This window comes from Tarenaya hassleriana, unplaced genomic scaffold (genome assembly GCF_000463585.1).
Source record: "Tarenaya hassleriana unplaced genomic scaffold, ASM46358v1 Cleome1, whole genome shotgun sequence".
Classification (NCBI taxonomy): Eukaryota; Viridiplantae; Streptophyta; class Magnoliopsida; order Brassicales; family Cleomaceae; genus Tarenaya; species Tarenaya hassleriana.
The window spans coordinates 6,450,496-6,466,000 of NW_010960187.1; the positions used below are offsets into that span (position 1 = coordinate 6,450,496).

At 36.8% G+C, this 15,505-nt stretch overlaps 3 protein-coding genes across 4 annotated transcripts; 2 read left to right on the forward strand and 1 right to left on the reverse strand.

Annotated features, from left to right (window-relative positions):
• Positions 1 to 980: 980 nt before the first annotated feature.
• On the forward strand, positions 981 to 4,611 carry LOC104815306 (growth-regulating factor 8). 2 transcript variants are annotated; one of them, XM_019203494.1, is made up of 4 exons: positions 981 to 2,701; positions 2,796 to 2,886; positions 3,246 to 3,612; positions 3,821 to 4,611. In XM_019203494.1, exons 3-4 carry the CDS (start codon positions 3,299 to 3,301, stop codon positions 4,335 to 4,337), a joined length of 831 nt encoding a protein of 276 aa, XP_019059039.1. In that variant the 5' UTR covers positions 981 to 2,701; positions 2,796 to 2,886; positions 3,246 to 3,298; the 3' UTR covers positions 4,338 to 4,611. The 2 variants fall into 2 exon arrangements, with proteins under 2 accessions (XP_019059039.1, XP_010541954.1); XM_010543652.1 differs by lacking the exons at positions 981 to 2,701; positions 2,796 to 2,886 and having other exon boundaries at positions 3,042 to 3,612.
• A 755-nt stretch (positions 4,612 to 5,366) lies between these two features.
• Positions 5,367 to 6,613, forward strand: LOC104815313 (uncharacterized protein At5g39865). The gene is given in 2 exon segments (XM_019203495.1): positions 5,367 to 6,045; positions 6,047 to 6,613. Coding segments are annotated over 2 exon segments (897 nt in total). The 5' UTR covers positions 5,367 to 5,536; the 3' UTR covers positions 6,435 to 6,613.
• Positions 6,614 to 9,612: 2,999 nt separating this feature from the next.
• LOC104815320 (NAC domain-containing protein 12) lies at positions 9,613 to 11,802 on the reverse strand. The gene is made up of 3 exons (XM_010543675.2): positions 11,566 to 11,802; positions 10,486 to 10,763; positions 9,613 to 10,338 (listed from the first exon to the last, which is right to left on the reverse strand). Exons 1-3 carry the CDS (start codon positions 11,765 to 11,767, stop codon positions 9,667 to 9,669), a joined length of 1,152 nt encoding a protein of 383 aa, XP_010541977.1. The 5' UTR covers positions 11,768 to 11,802; the 3' UTR covers positions 9,613 to 9,666.
• Between the last annotated feature and the right edge of the window lie 3,703 nt (positions 11,803 to 15,505).

Genomic DNA, 15,505 nt, shown 5'->3' on the forward strand with positions numbered 1-15,505 from the left:
AAGGAGTAACCAAAGAGGGAAAACAGGTGCGATTACTAATTAGTTAGAGCATCACATCCTGTGGTCCCTTAATACCACGGTTTCCCCCATGTGGGTCCCATTCATGCGCACGATCCCCCATGCTCGTTATGGCGTCCTAACGCCGTTACCTAACGGATCGATCTAGTCTTATCGTGCATCTTCTTCTTCTGCTGTCTCATCTGGTTTTGTTGTTTAATGTTTCTGTTTGCTTACAAATTATATAATTTGTATACATGGACCGTCATGGTACTTATACTATATAAATAGATAGATAGAGAGAGACTAGAGGAGTATATTGTTTTGAATAATAATTCTTTGAAACAAAGTTACCATATACTCCCACTGTTTCATTTTAAATGACGTTTTAGAACAAATTTTTTGTTTTAAAATAAATAACGTTTTCAGATTTTCAATGTATTTTTTAATAATTTTTCTAAATTTACCCTTATTTAATAATATTTAAATATTCTACCAATGATAATTATCTATGCAATAAATAAGGATATTTCGGATAAAACATTATTTTTCTTAATTTGTGTGTGAATTCTTAAACGTCATATAAAATGAAACGGAGGGAGTATTATCTAAGATTAGGTGGGATAAGGGATGGATTATATAGTTCATTTTCAATTTAGATTCGAATCTCCATTTGGAACTGTTTTGAACTATACAATTGGATCGAAAATTAGGTAAACTTTTGGATTATTAAAAAAAAATTGTCAGTATATTTTCAAGTTTGTTACCGAAGTTGTCATTGTCATATGTGATTGCAAAGTAAACCACTTTTTTACCATTCAAGATTTGTTTCCACTATAAGGTATTTGTTTTTTTATCCATATAATATATTTATTTGATAGTGGTTTGTATGGTCCAACCAACACTTGTTTAGGATAAGAAAAAAATGTATAAATATCGATTTCTATATAATAATATTGAGCTTATTACAACTAAAGTAGAATGTTCCTAGAAAAAAAAGAAGGTAAAGAGTTTCAAGAACCTATAAATATAATGGATCGACATTTTGTTGTCACATGAAAGAGGGTTTTATACCTTTTCATTAGTAATAATAGGATGTGGTCGTTACGTGGATGTAGTTAGAGCGTCACCATTGATTTACTATTTTTATTAGTAGACCTACACACTCCATTAGTTACTTCGTATAACGCATAACAAGAACGCAAACATAAATTACGATGAAGTTTATAACTTCATAATCAATATATACACAAGCACACACATATATATACACATATATGACTTTATGGGATGAGATAATGTGGAAGAAATTCTTGAAGAACGTGCAGTAAAACACTCTACGCGATAATAATATCTAGATGCACATGTATGGTCCATATGCATGCATGCTCTTTGAAATTTTTCCTACGCGGAGCATTAACTCGATGTTTAGTGAGGGAAAAAGAAAAACAGAGAAGGACGTCACCGAAGGTCGAAGAAAGAGGCATGAGGCGGTGACGGACAGTTAACGGCGTTTAGGGGAGGAAACGACAACTTAGGACGCCACAGTGTGTGTGAGGAGGGAGAGAGAGGGGGGGTAGGAGTAATAGTGGACAGAATTAAAGATTTGTCTGTATTCCGAAACAAGTCCGAATGTTGGAAGCTAAGGAAGCAAAAAGCTTACACCTCATGAAGCTCTCGAATGGCGGCACCGCATCCCCCACTCCTTTAACCTAGTTCCCCCCACTATTTCTCCCCCATCCTCTCATTTTTCTCGTTCTTCAATTCCACAGACATAGACATATATATAACAGAGGAGGATTTCTTTCCCTTTTTTTTTTTGGGTTTCTCTCGTGTTCTTTGGAGTTTTTTCCTTTAAAGGTTTTGGGAGGTGGGCAATGGTTGTTTGAGGAAATAAAAGTCGGGATCTTTCTTGTGAAAACAGGATGGTCTTTTCCTCTTTGTCTTCAAGTTTACGAGAAGAGGCATTCGTTTGTCAAACTTGACCTTTTCCCCCCTTTTACTTCCTCCATTTCTCTGCGCTTGTGTTTTTTTTTTCACACTTTGATTTTGAGGGTTTTTTAGGCTTCTAGTTGTTGTTTGTGGTAAAAAGCTGGAACCTTGGGGAGAGGAAAAGGCTAGGTTTTTTTTTCCCATTCCCAGGTTCAGTTACAGTGAGAAATACATAAAACAGAAGGGGTTCTGCCTTCTTTCTGTTTCCTTTCTGTTCTTGTGTGTTTTTTTCTGGGAGATGAATGGTTGTTATTTGAGTGAAGAAAAGGTGATAGCTTGAAGAGAAAAAGGTCGGTTTTTTTCCCAAATCTTTTTTAGCGGATTTGCATGAGATAAAGAGAGATATTTAGATAGATAGAAAGGGTTTTCATGGGTTCAAGAGACGTGTTAGTTGGGGCAAGAGCATAGCGTAGACAAGGTTTTGCTTCTGGGTTTGGATTTGGAGTTCAAGAACACTCGCATAAAGGCATCATGGTGCTTCCCCATCACAGTACATCATCATCATTGTCATCATCATCATCATCGTCCTTCTCTTCCTCGTCCTTCTGTTGCTGTTATGATGGAGGTATTAGTAGCAGTACCGCTGGTGGTCCTTTGTTTTGTGCTTCAAACAGCCAGACATTCACTCCTTGTCTCAGTAACATGTTCTACCACGTCGGTTCCACTGGCGCTGCTTCATCAACAGACCCTTTTTCTACTCTAACCTCTTCAGGTTACAGTTGTTATCTTTATGGACGTCTGAGTTATGAATTAGCGCTGAAACTGTGATTTTGATGGGTTTTGATTTGATTTTGGTGTTGGTTTAGGGGAAACGGGAACAATGAGTATAAGTGAGAAGGCATGTGCTTTCAGTGAAGCTCAGTTGCAAGAGTTTGAGAGGCAGAAGAGTATATATAGGTACATGATGTCTTCTGATCCTGTTCCTGCTGCAGTTAATTGTAACTGGCCCGTCGTTTATTCTGTTACATTATTATTATTATTATTATTACTGATGCTCATATATATATATATATATATATATATATATAGTGTTAAATGTTCGTGATACTTTTTTTTACTGCTTTCGCTTGATCATCTTCCATGGGTTTCTGTTTCACTGTGGTTCCATCTGGAAAGGGGTTAACTTTATTTCAAACGTTTGAAATTTTTTGTTTTTGTTGGTGTTTAGTCTCATCAGTCTCATTGTTGTAGAACGCAATCTCTGCTTTGTTGGTTGATGGAGTTCTGCTTGTTTTCATTGTCTACATTGGCCACAGCTGAAAAAGGCGGTACACTTCAATTGGGGATTGCTTCAAGTGCAAGCAACAGCATGGATCTGGAGCCATGGCGGTGCCGAAGGACAGACGGGAAGAAATGGCGGTGTTCAAGAAACGTCATTCCTGATCACAAGTACTGTGAAAGACACTCTCACAAAAACCGCCCCCGTTCAAGAAAGCATGTGGAATTACCTCCTCACACTGTCAATCATGGAACCTCCACCATAGCCGCGGCCGCTAAGAACAATACTACTGACCAGTTGGTTAGGACTTACCTTCAAAATCCTAACTTTTACGGCCAACCCGAGACCCAATTGGCTATGTATCCCCCTCTGGCCTCTGCTTCCTCTTCATATGATCAACACAGGTTGGTTACATGCCCTTGTTTTTTTTTTCCGCCAATGGAGCTGATTTCTACTTGCATAACTCTAAGCTGTTGTTATAAGATCTAAGGTACTATATTGGACAATTGTTTGGCGTTAGTGCACTGGATTATTGTTCACCCGTCCATTTGTATGCATAAAGGCTTTTCAACACTTTGATATGATGATACATGGGCTGTTTGCTCAATGTAGGGGCTTGAGGTGGTTTATGAAGGATGATGATGCTTCTGTAATGAATTGTTCAACCCACGAATTGGGTGAAATGATTCAGCTGAAGGTGGGATCAAGCCAAGAACCCGGAAGATCCAACGGCAACAGCCTCGGGTTCGATCACAATCTTAATTTCGGACAGAAGGAACAGCTGGTAAGCCAGAGCTTCGGCTCGGTGGAGGGCCTTATGAGTCTAAACCAGACACATTCCCTAGAGACAAGGCACTTCATTGACGCATTTGCAAATGAAGCAATGGGAAGCTCCCTCTCACTGTCTATGGCTGGAGAGGTAGAAGGCAACAGAAATGAAGCAGTGGATGGCTTGATGGGTTCGAACCATCAGCAGCAGTGGATGTGCCACGAGGGGGGATTGTCGTGGTTGGGGTCGCCGCCTGGTGGGCCGTTGGCTGAAGCCTTGTGCCTTGGCGTCTCGAGTAATGGTAGCGGCTGCAGCATCAGTAGTGCCACCACCAGTAGCTGCAGCAGAAGCTCAAACTGAAAAGACAAAAACTGTGGACTGGTCAGTGAAAGAGTTCAGATGATCTTCTTCTTAAATACGTTTTACAGTTCTCAGTCATTTTTAGAGAAACTGAAATCTCTGGGTTCGGTGTTTTTGCCCAGTTGGGATCTTAGGCTTTGTTCAATCCGATTTCTTGTTTTCTGAAACTGTTGTGTTCGTTGTCTCGTCCTCTGCTCTCTCTCTCTCTCTGATGTACGTTGCGTTGAAATTCTGAAAATTTCTGCACCGGAAAACAGGGAAAACCCAATGGATCTGTTCTGGTGTTGTTAATTGGTTTCGTTTGCCAATCCGCGAAGGCAACATCGGACGAGGAAAACAACACAGAACTGAATCTATAAGTTCGAAAAGCTCTAACTTTAGAAACCGGAGATCGGTCGTGGAACACGGCGAGATCTCTCCGGCGAACCCATCATCAGCATAACCACCAGAGTTGTCTGATTCATGATCTTCCCAGAAACAGTCCATTGATGCACTCTTGAGGCTCTCGAACGCACGTACCCATTGCCGGACTCGCTCGACATAAAATTGAATTTATTTAATGGGCTTTTAACTTCTTATTATCTAATGGGCCTTCCGATATAATTTTCTACGACTGATAGATACAATTAAAAATTTGGGCTTTTTGCATGTTGCTTCGGTCACCGTCACTTTCTCATTAATTTTCAAACTCCTTTTATATGACAGCCCCCTTGATCCGTGACCGCCTGGGCCCCTTCTCTTGAATTTTGAAAAAAGAAAAAGGTTCGGTCTTTGTTTAAACAAACTTAGAAATTGTGCCCCAAAAATAAATAATAAAAAACAAATATATTACACAATTAATTAACTGTATAATCAGTTTCATAAAATATCGATTATTAAACATGGGGCATCTTAAAAAAAAAAAAGGTTTGCGAGTCCATCACTGAAAAATGGACAGTTGAATTTGAAATGTTAATTATTTTGGAACTGCTTAAATTATTTCTATTTTTTAAATAATAACATTAACTGAAACGCCACATGGGTATTTACTTTGCATTTAAAAAAAGAAAGGACTTTAATTTAATCTAAGCTTTTGTCCTGATCTCACTCCTCCTCCCCTCACTTTCACGTTCAGTTTCAAATTCGTATACTCGAATCTCAAGGAACTCCGGCAAAAAAGAAAGAAAGAAAATTTCCGGCGTCGAATCGAATATCCGGCGATGGGTTGTGTCTCGTCGAACCTGTTGAACCAAGACGACGAGTTCTCACAGCTCGGCGGCTCCGCCTTCGGCAACCATATCGTCAACCTCACCTCCACCACCTATGGCCTCCTCTCCCTAGACCCTCCGCCGCCCTCCGCCGCTGCACCCATGACTCCGCCTGAGCGACTCACCGTCGACTCTGTCCTGACCCAGCCCAACTCGCTCTGGTCCGAGCCCAGGCTCATCCGGTCGGAACCAGAGGTCATCAACTCCTGGGAGCTCATGTCCGGTCTCGACGCCGAGAGCTTCCGATTCTCGCCGATGCCGAGGACTCCGGTGAAATTCAGTGCCTCAGCCGGATTCAATAAGGAGAATTCGGATCCCAATCGGAGAAACCCTAGAAAGAATTTGAGCGATGAGGTCCTGATGAAACCGCTAGATCCGAATTTTTCGGAGAAGTTCCAGTTTCAGTTCCAGAAGCTCTGTCCGCCGGGAGGAGAGAACCGCGTCGTGATCTACACGGTCGACAGTTGCCTGCAACGCCGTGAGAGCCGCCGTCGAGAGCTTCGGCGTGGCCGTCTGCGAGAGAGACGTGTCGATGGACAGAGGGTTCAGGGAAGAGCTGAAGAATCTGACGGCGGAGATTCCGCCGAGGGTATTCGTGGACGGGAGGTACATCGGCGGAGCAGAGGAGGTGCTGAGGCTGGTGGAGGAGGGTCTTTTCGGGGAACTGGTAAAAGGGCTGCCGAGGAAATGCGGCGGCGAGTGCGATGGATGCGGCGGAGTAGGGTTCCTGCCGTGTTTCCGGTGCAACGGAAGCTGTAAACTGGTGGAGGGATGGAGGAACTCCGCCGCGGTGGTGAGATGTCGGGAGTGTAACGAGAACGGTCTCGTTCTCTGTCCCATCTGCAGTTGATCGGAATCTTCATCGTTTACACTGCAAGTCTTTGTTCCGACAGGAAAGAATCGTATCATAAATCAAAGCTCAGGTTGTTTTCTCAGTTGTTCAGCCATTTCTGCTCCGGTGAAAATAACTAAGTTCAAGTCTTCTTCTGTAATGCCATGAACATGAATCAACAAATTTGAAATTGGACCTCTTTTTTTTCAAAGTTGAAAAAACGACCAAAGTAAATGGAACCCCAACCAAATTGCCAATCCTATATGTGACAGTGGATGATCGGTTGTGAGGGCCCATAAGCCCACGCTAGTATGCTTTACATTTTGGGCCTAACTCAGAGGCCCATTTTATAAAGACGCTACTACACATGGACGGGCTTGTCAAGCATGCATGAGATATAATCTTTATAAAATTAATTAATTAAATTCAAATGAAATATAAAAATAATAATAACAAATAATCGAGTATTTTTTTCTAAACAAATAATTCATTTCATACTGAGAATTGGATGTTAAGTGAATCCGGATAACAATTGAATCAATTTTGCAAATTAAACTAAACTGAATTAATAATTTTTTACAAAATAATAAACTAAAAAAATAGTTGAACGACAGAAATCTGAAATGTTAAATGTAGTGATAATACTTCAAGCAAGTTGCAATAATTCCAATTATTTTACCGTTTATGTAATTGAGGATGTTTGGTTTTAAGAAAAAAAATAGAATCAGAAAGGTCAAAATCATATGATATGGTTCTTTTATAAATTGTCATACACACTAATAAAATTGTACATAGAGATAGACTTTGTGTGCAAATATAATTTTCATTTCATACACCAAACATATTTATTACAAGATAGATTATTTATTTGAGTCGGATAAATTAAGACAGCGAATTTAATCATAGTATATGATAACGAGTTTTTATCTTAATATAGTTGGAATTTACATGTATATTGTGCTGCATGGATTTTCGTGGGGCCTGTCGGCCAATCCCCGGCGTTCTGATTGGTTTATAATAATTATAATTTTGTTAACCATGGTGTTTTCAAAGTAATAGTACCACCACGGAAAATTAGAAAAGTTTAATTTCTTATTATTTAGTTTTAATAATATTAAAGGATATAAACTTGTGAGATGACTTCCCATCTGTTACGGACACACTCTGTTTCAATTTTTTTTTTCCACGGACAGAATTATTATCAGCTGAAACAGATATTCGATAACTCTTTTCTTCAACGATATATATATAGTGTACATTTTTATTCCATATTACATTTTTTTTTTTAAAAAAAAGTGGACGTTAAGTTAACATAAATTTGAAGGGTATATTATCTAACTATATTTGAATCGAGTTTTACGCAAAAAAAAAAAAAGTTGGATAAAATTCTACTGAAATCAGATTAATCGAATTCAAATTAAATCTGAGACCAATATAAAATCTCTGAAAGATCGAATATTTTTTTAGAAAAAAATAGTTGTATAATTTATCTTTTAAGGTTGTTGTTTTTTTTCATACAGCCATTGTTTATGTAGTAGTAGGCGACAAAGAAAAATTACACTAAAAGATTTTACACACGAGAAGAAGAACCTTTGTGAGCTCATAAATATTTTTGCGTTGGTTTACGATTAGATTTCACTAAATTATGTTCGGATTCGATTGGAATTCAGATTTCGTAAGAAGAAATAATCATTTTTAAAGAGTTTTTTTTTTTAATTTTTTTCTTTCAATTTTTAGATATTTTCATTGTTTGATTCTACATATCCAAATATACATTGCCAATTTCAATTATTAATTAAAAATATAATATAAACAAGTAATTTGCCCAAATTAGAAGTATTTCAAAACAAGAAAATGAAACTTCATTCACTCGTTTGTATGTATGATTTATACCTAGGATTCGTCAAAATTACAAAATATCAAATAGAGATCATCCAATTTCTTCGGATTTAAATTCATGCAGTGATTTCTCTATCTATTCGAATTCGAATATTCTAATTTTTGTTTAACATAGAAGACGTTGACCATGCTATTTACACGTTATAGAACAGATAATTTTGGGGGGAAAAACAATAAACAAAAATGAATATATGCTCATGGTATGGTAGTGCTTGTAAACTCATGGAATGCGACATGGGGATTCTCCAACGAAAACGAAAAGATAACGACATTTAATTGGAATACAAAAGTTAAAATCATAACGAAGGAAGACTAATGTATAATCCGACCAATATTCGGCATTCACCTAAAGTCAAAATAAACATCACTTCACCCACGTCATTAATGCGATTAATTACGACCCTTGGCCTTTTGTTGTTCATCGATTTACGGGTACATTCAAAAACATTTCTGAATCTGCATATATACTCTCTCTCTCTCTCTCTCTCTCTCTCTCTCTCTCTCTCTCTCTCTTAACATCACCATTGGATTTTGGACAAATGAATCTTATGCTTATTGGTACAACAGTACTTGGGTTGTTTGGTTCTTTATCCAATTTGTCCAATCCACCAAAATACAAAATAAAAATAAAAGAGATTTTTATATGGCTTCAATGTGTTGATCTATATGTTGACATCATGGTGTTGGACCACTGTTATCAAACGAAAGTTCGGCAAGGTGGGAGATTAAATAAGATTCTACTAATCCCATGATCAATATGTTTGATCAATTAAGATGGCATGTGCACAAATTGATTAATATTGTGACTAATGATCTAAATAGGTTGTTGCCAATTATGTGTGTCGAGTGACCCATCTCCCTCCTTCCCACCCCAAAAGATGTCTATATATATATATATGTATATATATAATCATTTGGAGTGAACAAGGCTTGTGATATTATGGCCCCCGTACGTATACAATCACCACCTTCATCAAATTGTCAATATGAGCACTTGTAATCCAAAATATAAGATTTATATTGATAGGCCAAAATTAATGGTCTTTCAATGCGTATTTTTATTTTTCTGGTTCAACAATATTGGTACAGGATATTCTAGACAGACGACATGGTTTCTTGTAATGCGTGCATGAAATAAAATCCCGAAGTGAAATTATCTCACGATAGTTTTCATCATGTTGGCTATACAAACGACGCGAGATATGTCGAAGAACCGAGACAAGACCCATATGTACAAAATCGACACGAACCGTATGATTAGTTATATAAAGTATATTATTTATTTATACGGAAGAAATACGTGCCCTTGTGTATACGTGTATACATGTGTATGTGTCCCGATATACAGTAGTCATATTGACAAATGCCCCAGAGGATCTAAAGACGTAGGAGAGGACGATGACTCAGTGAGACTACTCCATATGTCAATGTCTTCTTCATCATTGCCATGCCAATGGAGATTCAATCTTCGAATCATGTTACCATCTTCTTCCACACTCGGATGATCGTTCAAACAAGATTTATCACGGTCAGACATGTCAACCATTCGATGATGACCATTGTTCAGCTGCCAAGCCACCAGCCGGTCAAGACTCGCCCAATCACTAACCGGTCCGGTTCTCTCCTCCTGAACCGGGGACTTCCCTAACCGGTTCTCGCTGACGACGGGGTGGTTTTCGGACTTGGGTGTCTCTAGACGTGGAAGTTGCATGAAACTCTCATGCAAGAGAACGTCTTCGGTGTTGTCGTCGCACGAACCGAGCAGTCCTATGTTGTTGCCGTTCGTCTTCTGATCCTCGGATCTGCAGATGTCGGAGCCAGTCCTTCCCATGCAGAGAAGAATCTGATCCAAGACGTTGCCGTTTTCGGGATGAAACGTCGGCTTATTCGGATGAACCGAAGAAGATAGACAGATTCTAGGAGAATCCATGATCTTGTGATAGTTCTTCTTCTTGAAAACCCGACATACGACCCAACCATCTTCATTACAACTCATGGAGTCCCCAGTTAGAACATCAGAGCCCTGCATTACATTGGAAAGTTTCCTCTATCATGTTCGTGGACCACCAAAAAGAAAACGCATTTACCCTAGTTGATTGAGACTTTAGTGCAATCAAGTGAAACCAACTTTATTTCATGCTGTTCGTTATTTGTAACCGTAACAACTTACATTATTAGGAGTTGGGAAGACAAAATTATCGTCGAGCCGGTACTCATGCATGATCCAATCAGATTTCTGACCATGAGGAGCTCTTCCTTTGTAGAACACGAGTGTTTTCCTCAATCCAATCCTTCGGGCGCCACTACAGATGATCTTGTCTCGTCCCGTCGCTTTCCAGAATCCGGCCGCCGTCGCCCGGTTAGTCCTCGTTCCGGTCGGATACTTCTTGTCCTTGTGGCTGAAAAAGTACCAATCGGTTTGGGGCGCCGAACCAATTCGACATTTCTCTACATCCGACAACATGTATGGCGGGTGATTACGTGGTCGTACTATAATTTTGATTTTCAAATTTCACTATGATTAGTTAAACAGTAAAAACTCACTAAATGATACATAGTGTGACTAACCAACACAAGATAAGATCTCAAAGATCTCGATTGGGCCCGTGGGTTAAGAAAAGGATGACGTGATAATGTGATAATATATTAATATTATACGTTGGTTACAATAACGAGGAAAAAATAGACAAAAAATCAATGGCATCTCTTGTAGTTTGACTTCGGAAGCATATCTTTAGTCATGTAATATCAAAAGAAAAACATCGACAGACGTTGGCTGTATTTACTAGGCCAATGGACTGTCCTTGATTCGTATGATACATATGTAGAAAAATAATGCTTCACACATCGAAAAATATTACGGACAAATGAAGAATGTCAAAGATGTAATTACATAGAAATTAGTGTTCAGTAAAGCATTATAATATATATGTTCAAAAAGCAGTTTTAGCTGCATGCAAACAAGACGCGGACGAAAAGTCTAAAGAACATTTACATATATAATCCATAATTAAGGAGATTTTGAATCTTAATACTGATACAAATTAGTTTCGGAGACCGGCGCAAAACATGTGAATGTGAACACACAGCATTTAATTTGAGTTTTTTTAATAAAATCCACGTAAGATGAAACCATGCAAAGTACACATGCACAAGACAAAACCTCGATCGGACATACCAGACAAGAGAAAGAGGGACGAGGAACAGAAGGAGAAGAAAATTTTAGGATTTGGGTTTCAAGAGTACGTACCTTGAATATCCCAAGGTTCGAGCTTATTGAGATCGACTTCACGAATGACGTCGAGATCGATCTTTTCGTAGCAAACCTTCTTGCGAAGATAATAATGGAGAAGTTCCTCCTCCGTGGGATGAAATCTGAAGCCAGGAGGGACGTGAGACTGCCCATTAATGGACAGGTTAACCTTACTATCCGGCATTAATGGATGATCCATTGATCAGTCACTTAATTCCCTTGTGTGGGGGGAAGAAGAGAGAGCTTATGGAGATCTTGATCTGTGAGTGGATTGGTTAGTACTTGGTAGGGATAATAAAAAAGAGTGATGATTTTATAATGGTGGTTGGACACGACGACATGGCCCAAAAGGGGGAAAATGACGAGCAAAAGCCAATAAATAAAATAAAAATAATAAAGAAGAAAGAAGAAAAAAAAAAGGACCGCGCATTAAAATGTGTAAAATGGAATAATCTGCCAATTAAATTAACTACCTAATTAATATCTTCCATATTGAAATCGAATTCGATGAGCATTATGTAGGTTCTACACATTACATCATATTTGGTTTGACGTGAGCATATATATATATATATATATGTTATCTATAATATATATCGTTGAAGTCAATACATACGATGATACTAATTAAGAGAAAGTGCCGCATTCCTCCGTGGTTAGGATTTGGGATGATCCAGCATTAAATTAGTGGATATCGAGGTGTAATAAAAAAAGGGATATCTATATCCTTACATAACTATTTATAAGATACTCGACGTAATTTAGATATATGTCTGATCCATGCATGCAAACTATAAAAGAAAATTCAAATTTGTAATTTAATATAAGGTGGATGTTAATGTATTTTCGACACCAATAGGGGCAAATCGGATATTAATCTTATTGGATGTTTTCATGTTTTTTTTTTTAATAAAATATTTAGACACAAAAACGTTGAAATTCATCACATTGAAAAATATAGTGAACAGAGGGGGGCCAGTGCCTATCACAAATGTGACACTCGAACCTTCACATCTCTCTCCCCCCTAAATTGCCTCCATATGTATATTTAATGTTGCATTATACCCTTTCGAATATTCTATTTAATTAGTACATGAAACAATAAATGTGTTGTATTTAATTATTGGTAAACCATTTCAGATTTAGTGAAAGCTACTGGATCCAAATATATTTATAATATCGAGAATAAATTTGAGGGCTCAATCAAATGCTAAACTCGATTATACAAATCTTTTGGGCATCCGCCGTCAAAAAATATCAACTATTCACTTCGCACGTTTTTCGCAGTGTCTGCTATTAATAGTTACTCTGTATATCAGATGTCCTGAATTCGCATATATATATATATATATATATAGAAAAAACTAAGATAAAAATGGTAAAAATATAGAATTTCAATTTTTTTCAAAAACGTTTCATTAAAATAATTTCCTTCATTTTGTCTGCTTTTTTTTTTATAACCGGGTAATCTCAGGCCTAGAGATCCAGACTAATCCCGACCCACGAACGCGACCCTGCAACACACCCGTGGGGAGTGAGACATCCGAAGGTAGCAGGTGGGAAAATCTCCATACTCTGGATGTTGAACTCACGACCTCAGGAAAGTGAGCTCTCAAACCACAAGAGCTGGGAGAGATCCCCATTTTGTCTGTTATTTTATGGATTCATGTTATATATATGGATTCATCTGCCATCGAAACAAAATATAAAGATGTGGCATTTATATGGAACCATGAAATCTCTATAGGTCTATACTGTCACATGTTTATGAGCCTATCCGATATAAAGATCGCCCGAAATGCATATAAGAATGCAAAATATCGACCGACATATATACGACCATGAACGATAAAACACCATATTGTATAGTAAATGGTATACGTAATTGTCAATTTTCACGTGAAACTCGGTGTTTTTTAGCCAATGCAAACCAAAACAAACGGTCAAACGATACAATGGAAAACATTGAGGAAAACACACCCACACCCACACACATTACACACACACACACACACATATATATATATATATATATAATGTGTAAAGATGAAGGGTTAGGGTGGAGCAACCACTCCCAACGAAAAAGACGATGGGAGACACTGAGCTTTCACAAGTCCTCTCTCACTCACTCTCTCACACTTTTCGAAATTTTTGCAAGAAATTGTTAGGTTATTTAAGTTTCGTATAATATTATATTATATTATGCGTAAAATGTGGGGGTTAAGCATGTGAAAAAAAACATATATAATAAGGCCAAGATGTATGCTTTTATTTTGCTAGCAAATAATAAAATGAAAAAACAAAAGGAGAGGGAGATGCGGTCCACAGGGTACTGTGGTGAAGACTTTGCGAGTGATGGGGTCTAATGTGTTTCAACATCAATAATGATGCTTTAATTTCCTAAATTCTATGGTTAATCATGCTTTGGTTACAAATTGATGGAATAACAAATTCTACATGATTAAGGACATTTGACCTCTTTGCCGCCTTGCACTTTCTCTAATCGTGATTCCGGATTTCCATATATATATATATGCTCTATATTAAATTTGAGCTCTTACAATAATATTATTATTCGGATGCGATTTTTTTTTTGTAACAATGCGAATTTTACTATGTTTTTTCTTTCATTTGTAATGTTAGAACATATTGAAACAATTTTTACTTTGAATCACAAAAAACGGAAATATATTTTTTTAAGGATAAGTTTTGAAAAAACAAAGTGAAACAATTCAAAATTGAACCGAAATTCAATATAAAAATTGAGTGAATATGTTTTTTTTCTTCTAAGATTGAATAGAAATATCCTTAACCAAAACAAAAAAAAAGGTTTGTTTATTCTTATTGGAAATATGATTAATTAACCATATATATTACGGTAGAAAGCTTTTTTTTTTAAAAAAATGTAAGAGAATATTCATATTTTATTTATTCTTTTTTCTGTTGCACCAAATTCCATTAATACGTTTGACTGCGCTCTACTTATGGTTATAGTTGCTTATGATGTATGTCGTGACGGCAGCAAGAGAATGCCGAAGAGGATAATAAAAAGAGAAACACAGAGGAATATGTTTAAAATCAATTAATTAATTAATTAATAACCAATAATTAAATAATAAATAATCGAAAAGTCCAATGAAATTGTTTTGGTTGGTGAAGCTGAGCAAAGTTTGCATGTCAAGCAACTCGACAATATTTTCCTTTGTCATGTAAAGGCATGCTCATAGTGACGTAATTAGTCATATGTTTTATGTGGATTTATTCAATTATGTTTTATTATTATATGGTCGCATCTTATAATGTAGGGATTTCATAAAGTATTATATGTAAGATTCAACCCTAATTGAACGCAGGCACTTAACTGGAAGTATACTAGACGGATGCCATGACGATAGTTGGTCAGGTTAGAAAACGTTAGATTACATGTTCACATATATATATATACACACACACATAGAAAGAATGATTAAATTGCAAATTCCATTTTATCATTTAAATTAAGTGATATAAAATAAAATTCACACAAATAATAATAAAGAAAAATTCTAAAAAAATACCTGTTAATTTTCACAAAATAACAATTATTATTTTTAAATTGATCGTTGATGTGACGTAACGATATTGCGATATATAAATGACGACGTGTCAAATATGGTCAAAATATTGATTTACCACATAATATATCTGTATGCTATGTCAGTATTCAAGTTTAAAAATGATAACGATTATAAAATTCAGATTTATTTTTATCTAAAAAATAAAGTTGGAGTTTTATTTGATAAAAAATAGTTTGAGGTTTTATTTTGTGAAAATTGACAAGTTTAGGTATTTTTTTTTAGATTTTTCCTAATAATAATAATAATTTATAATTATTCTTTTAAAAAAGGAGCAAGAATAGATATTTCATGAGATGTTTGGAGATTCGAAGAAGGCATCG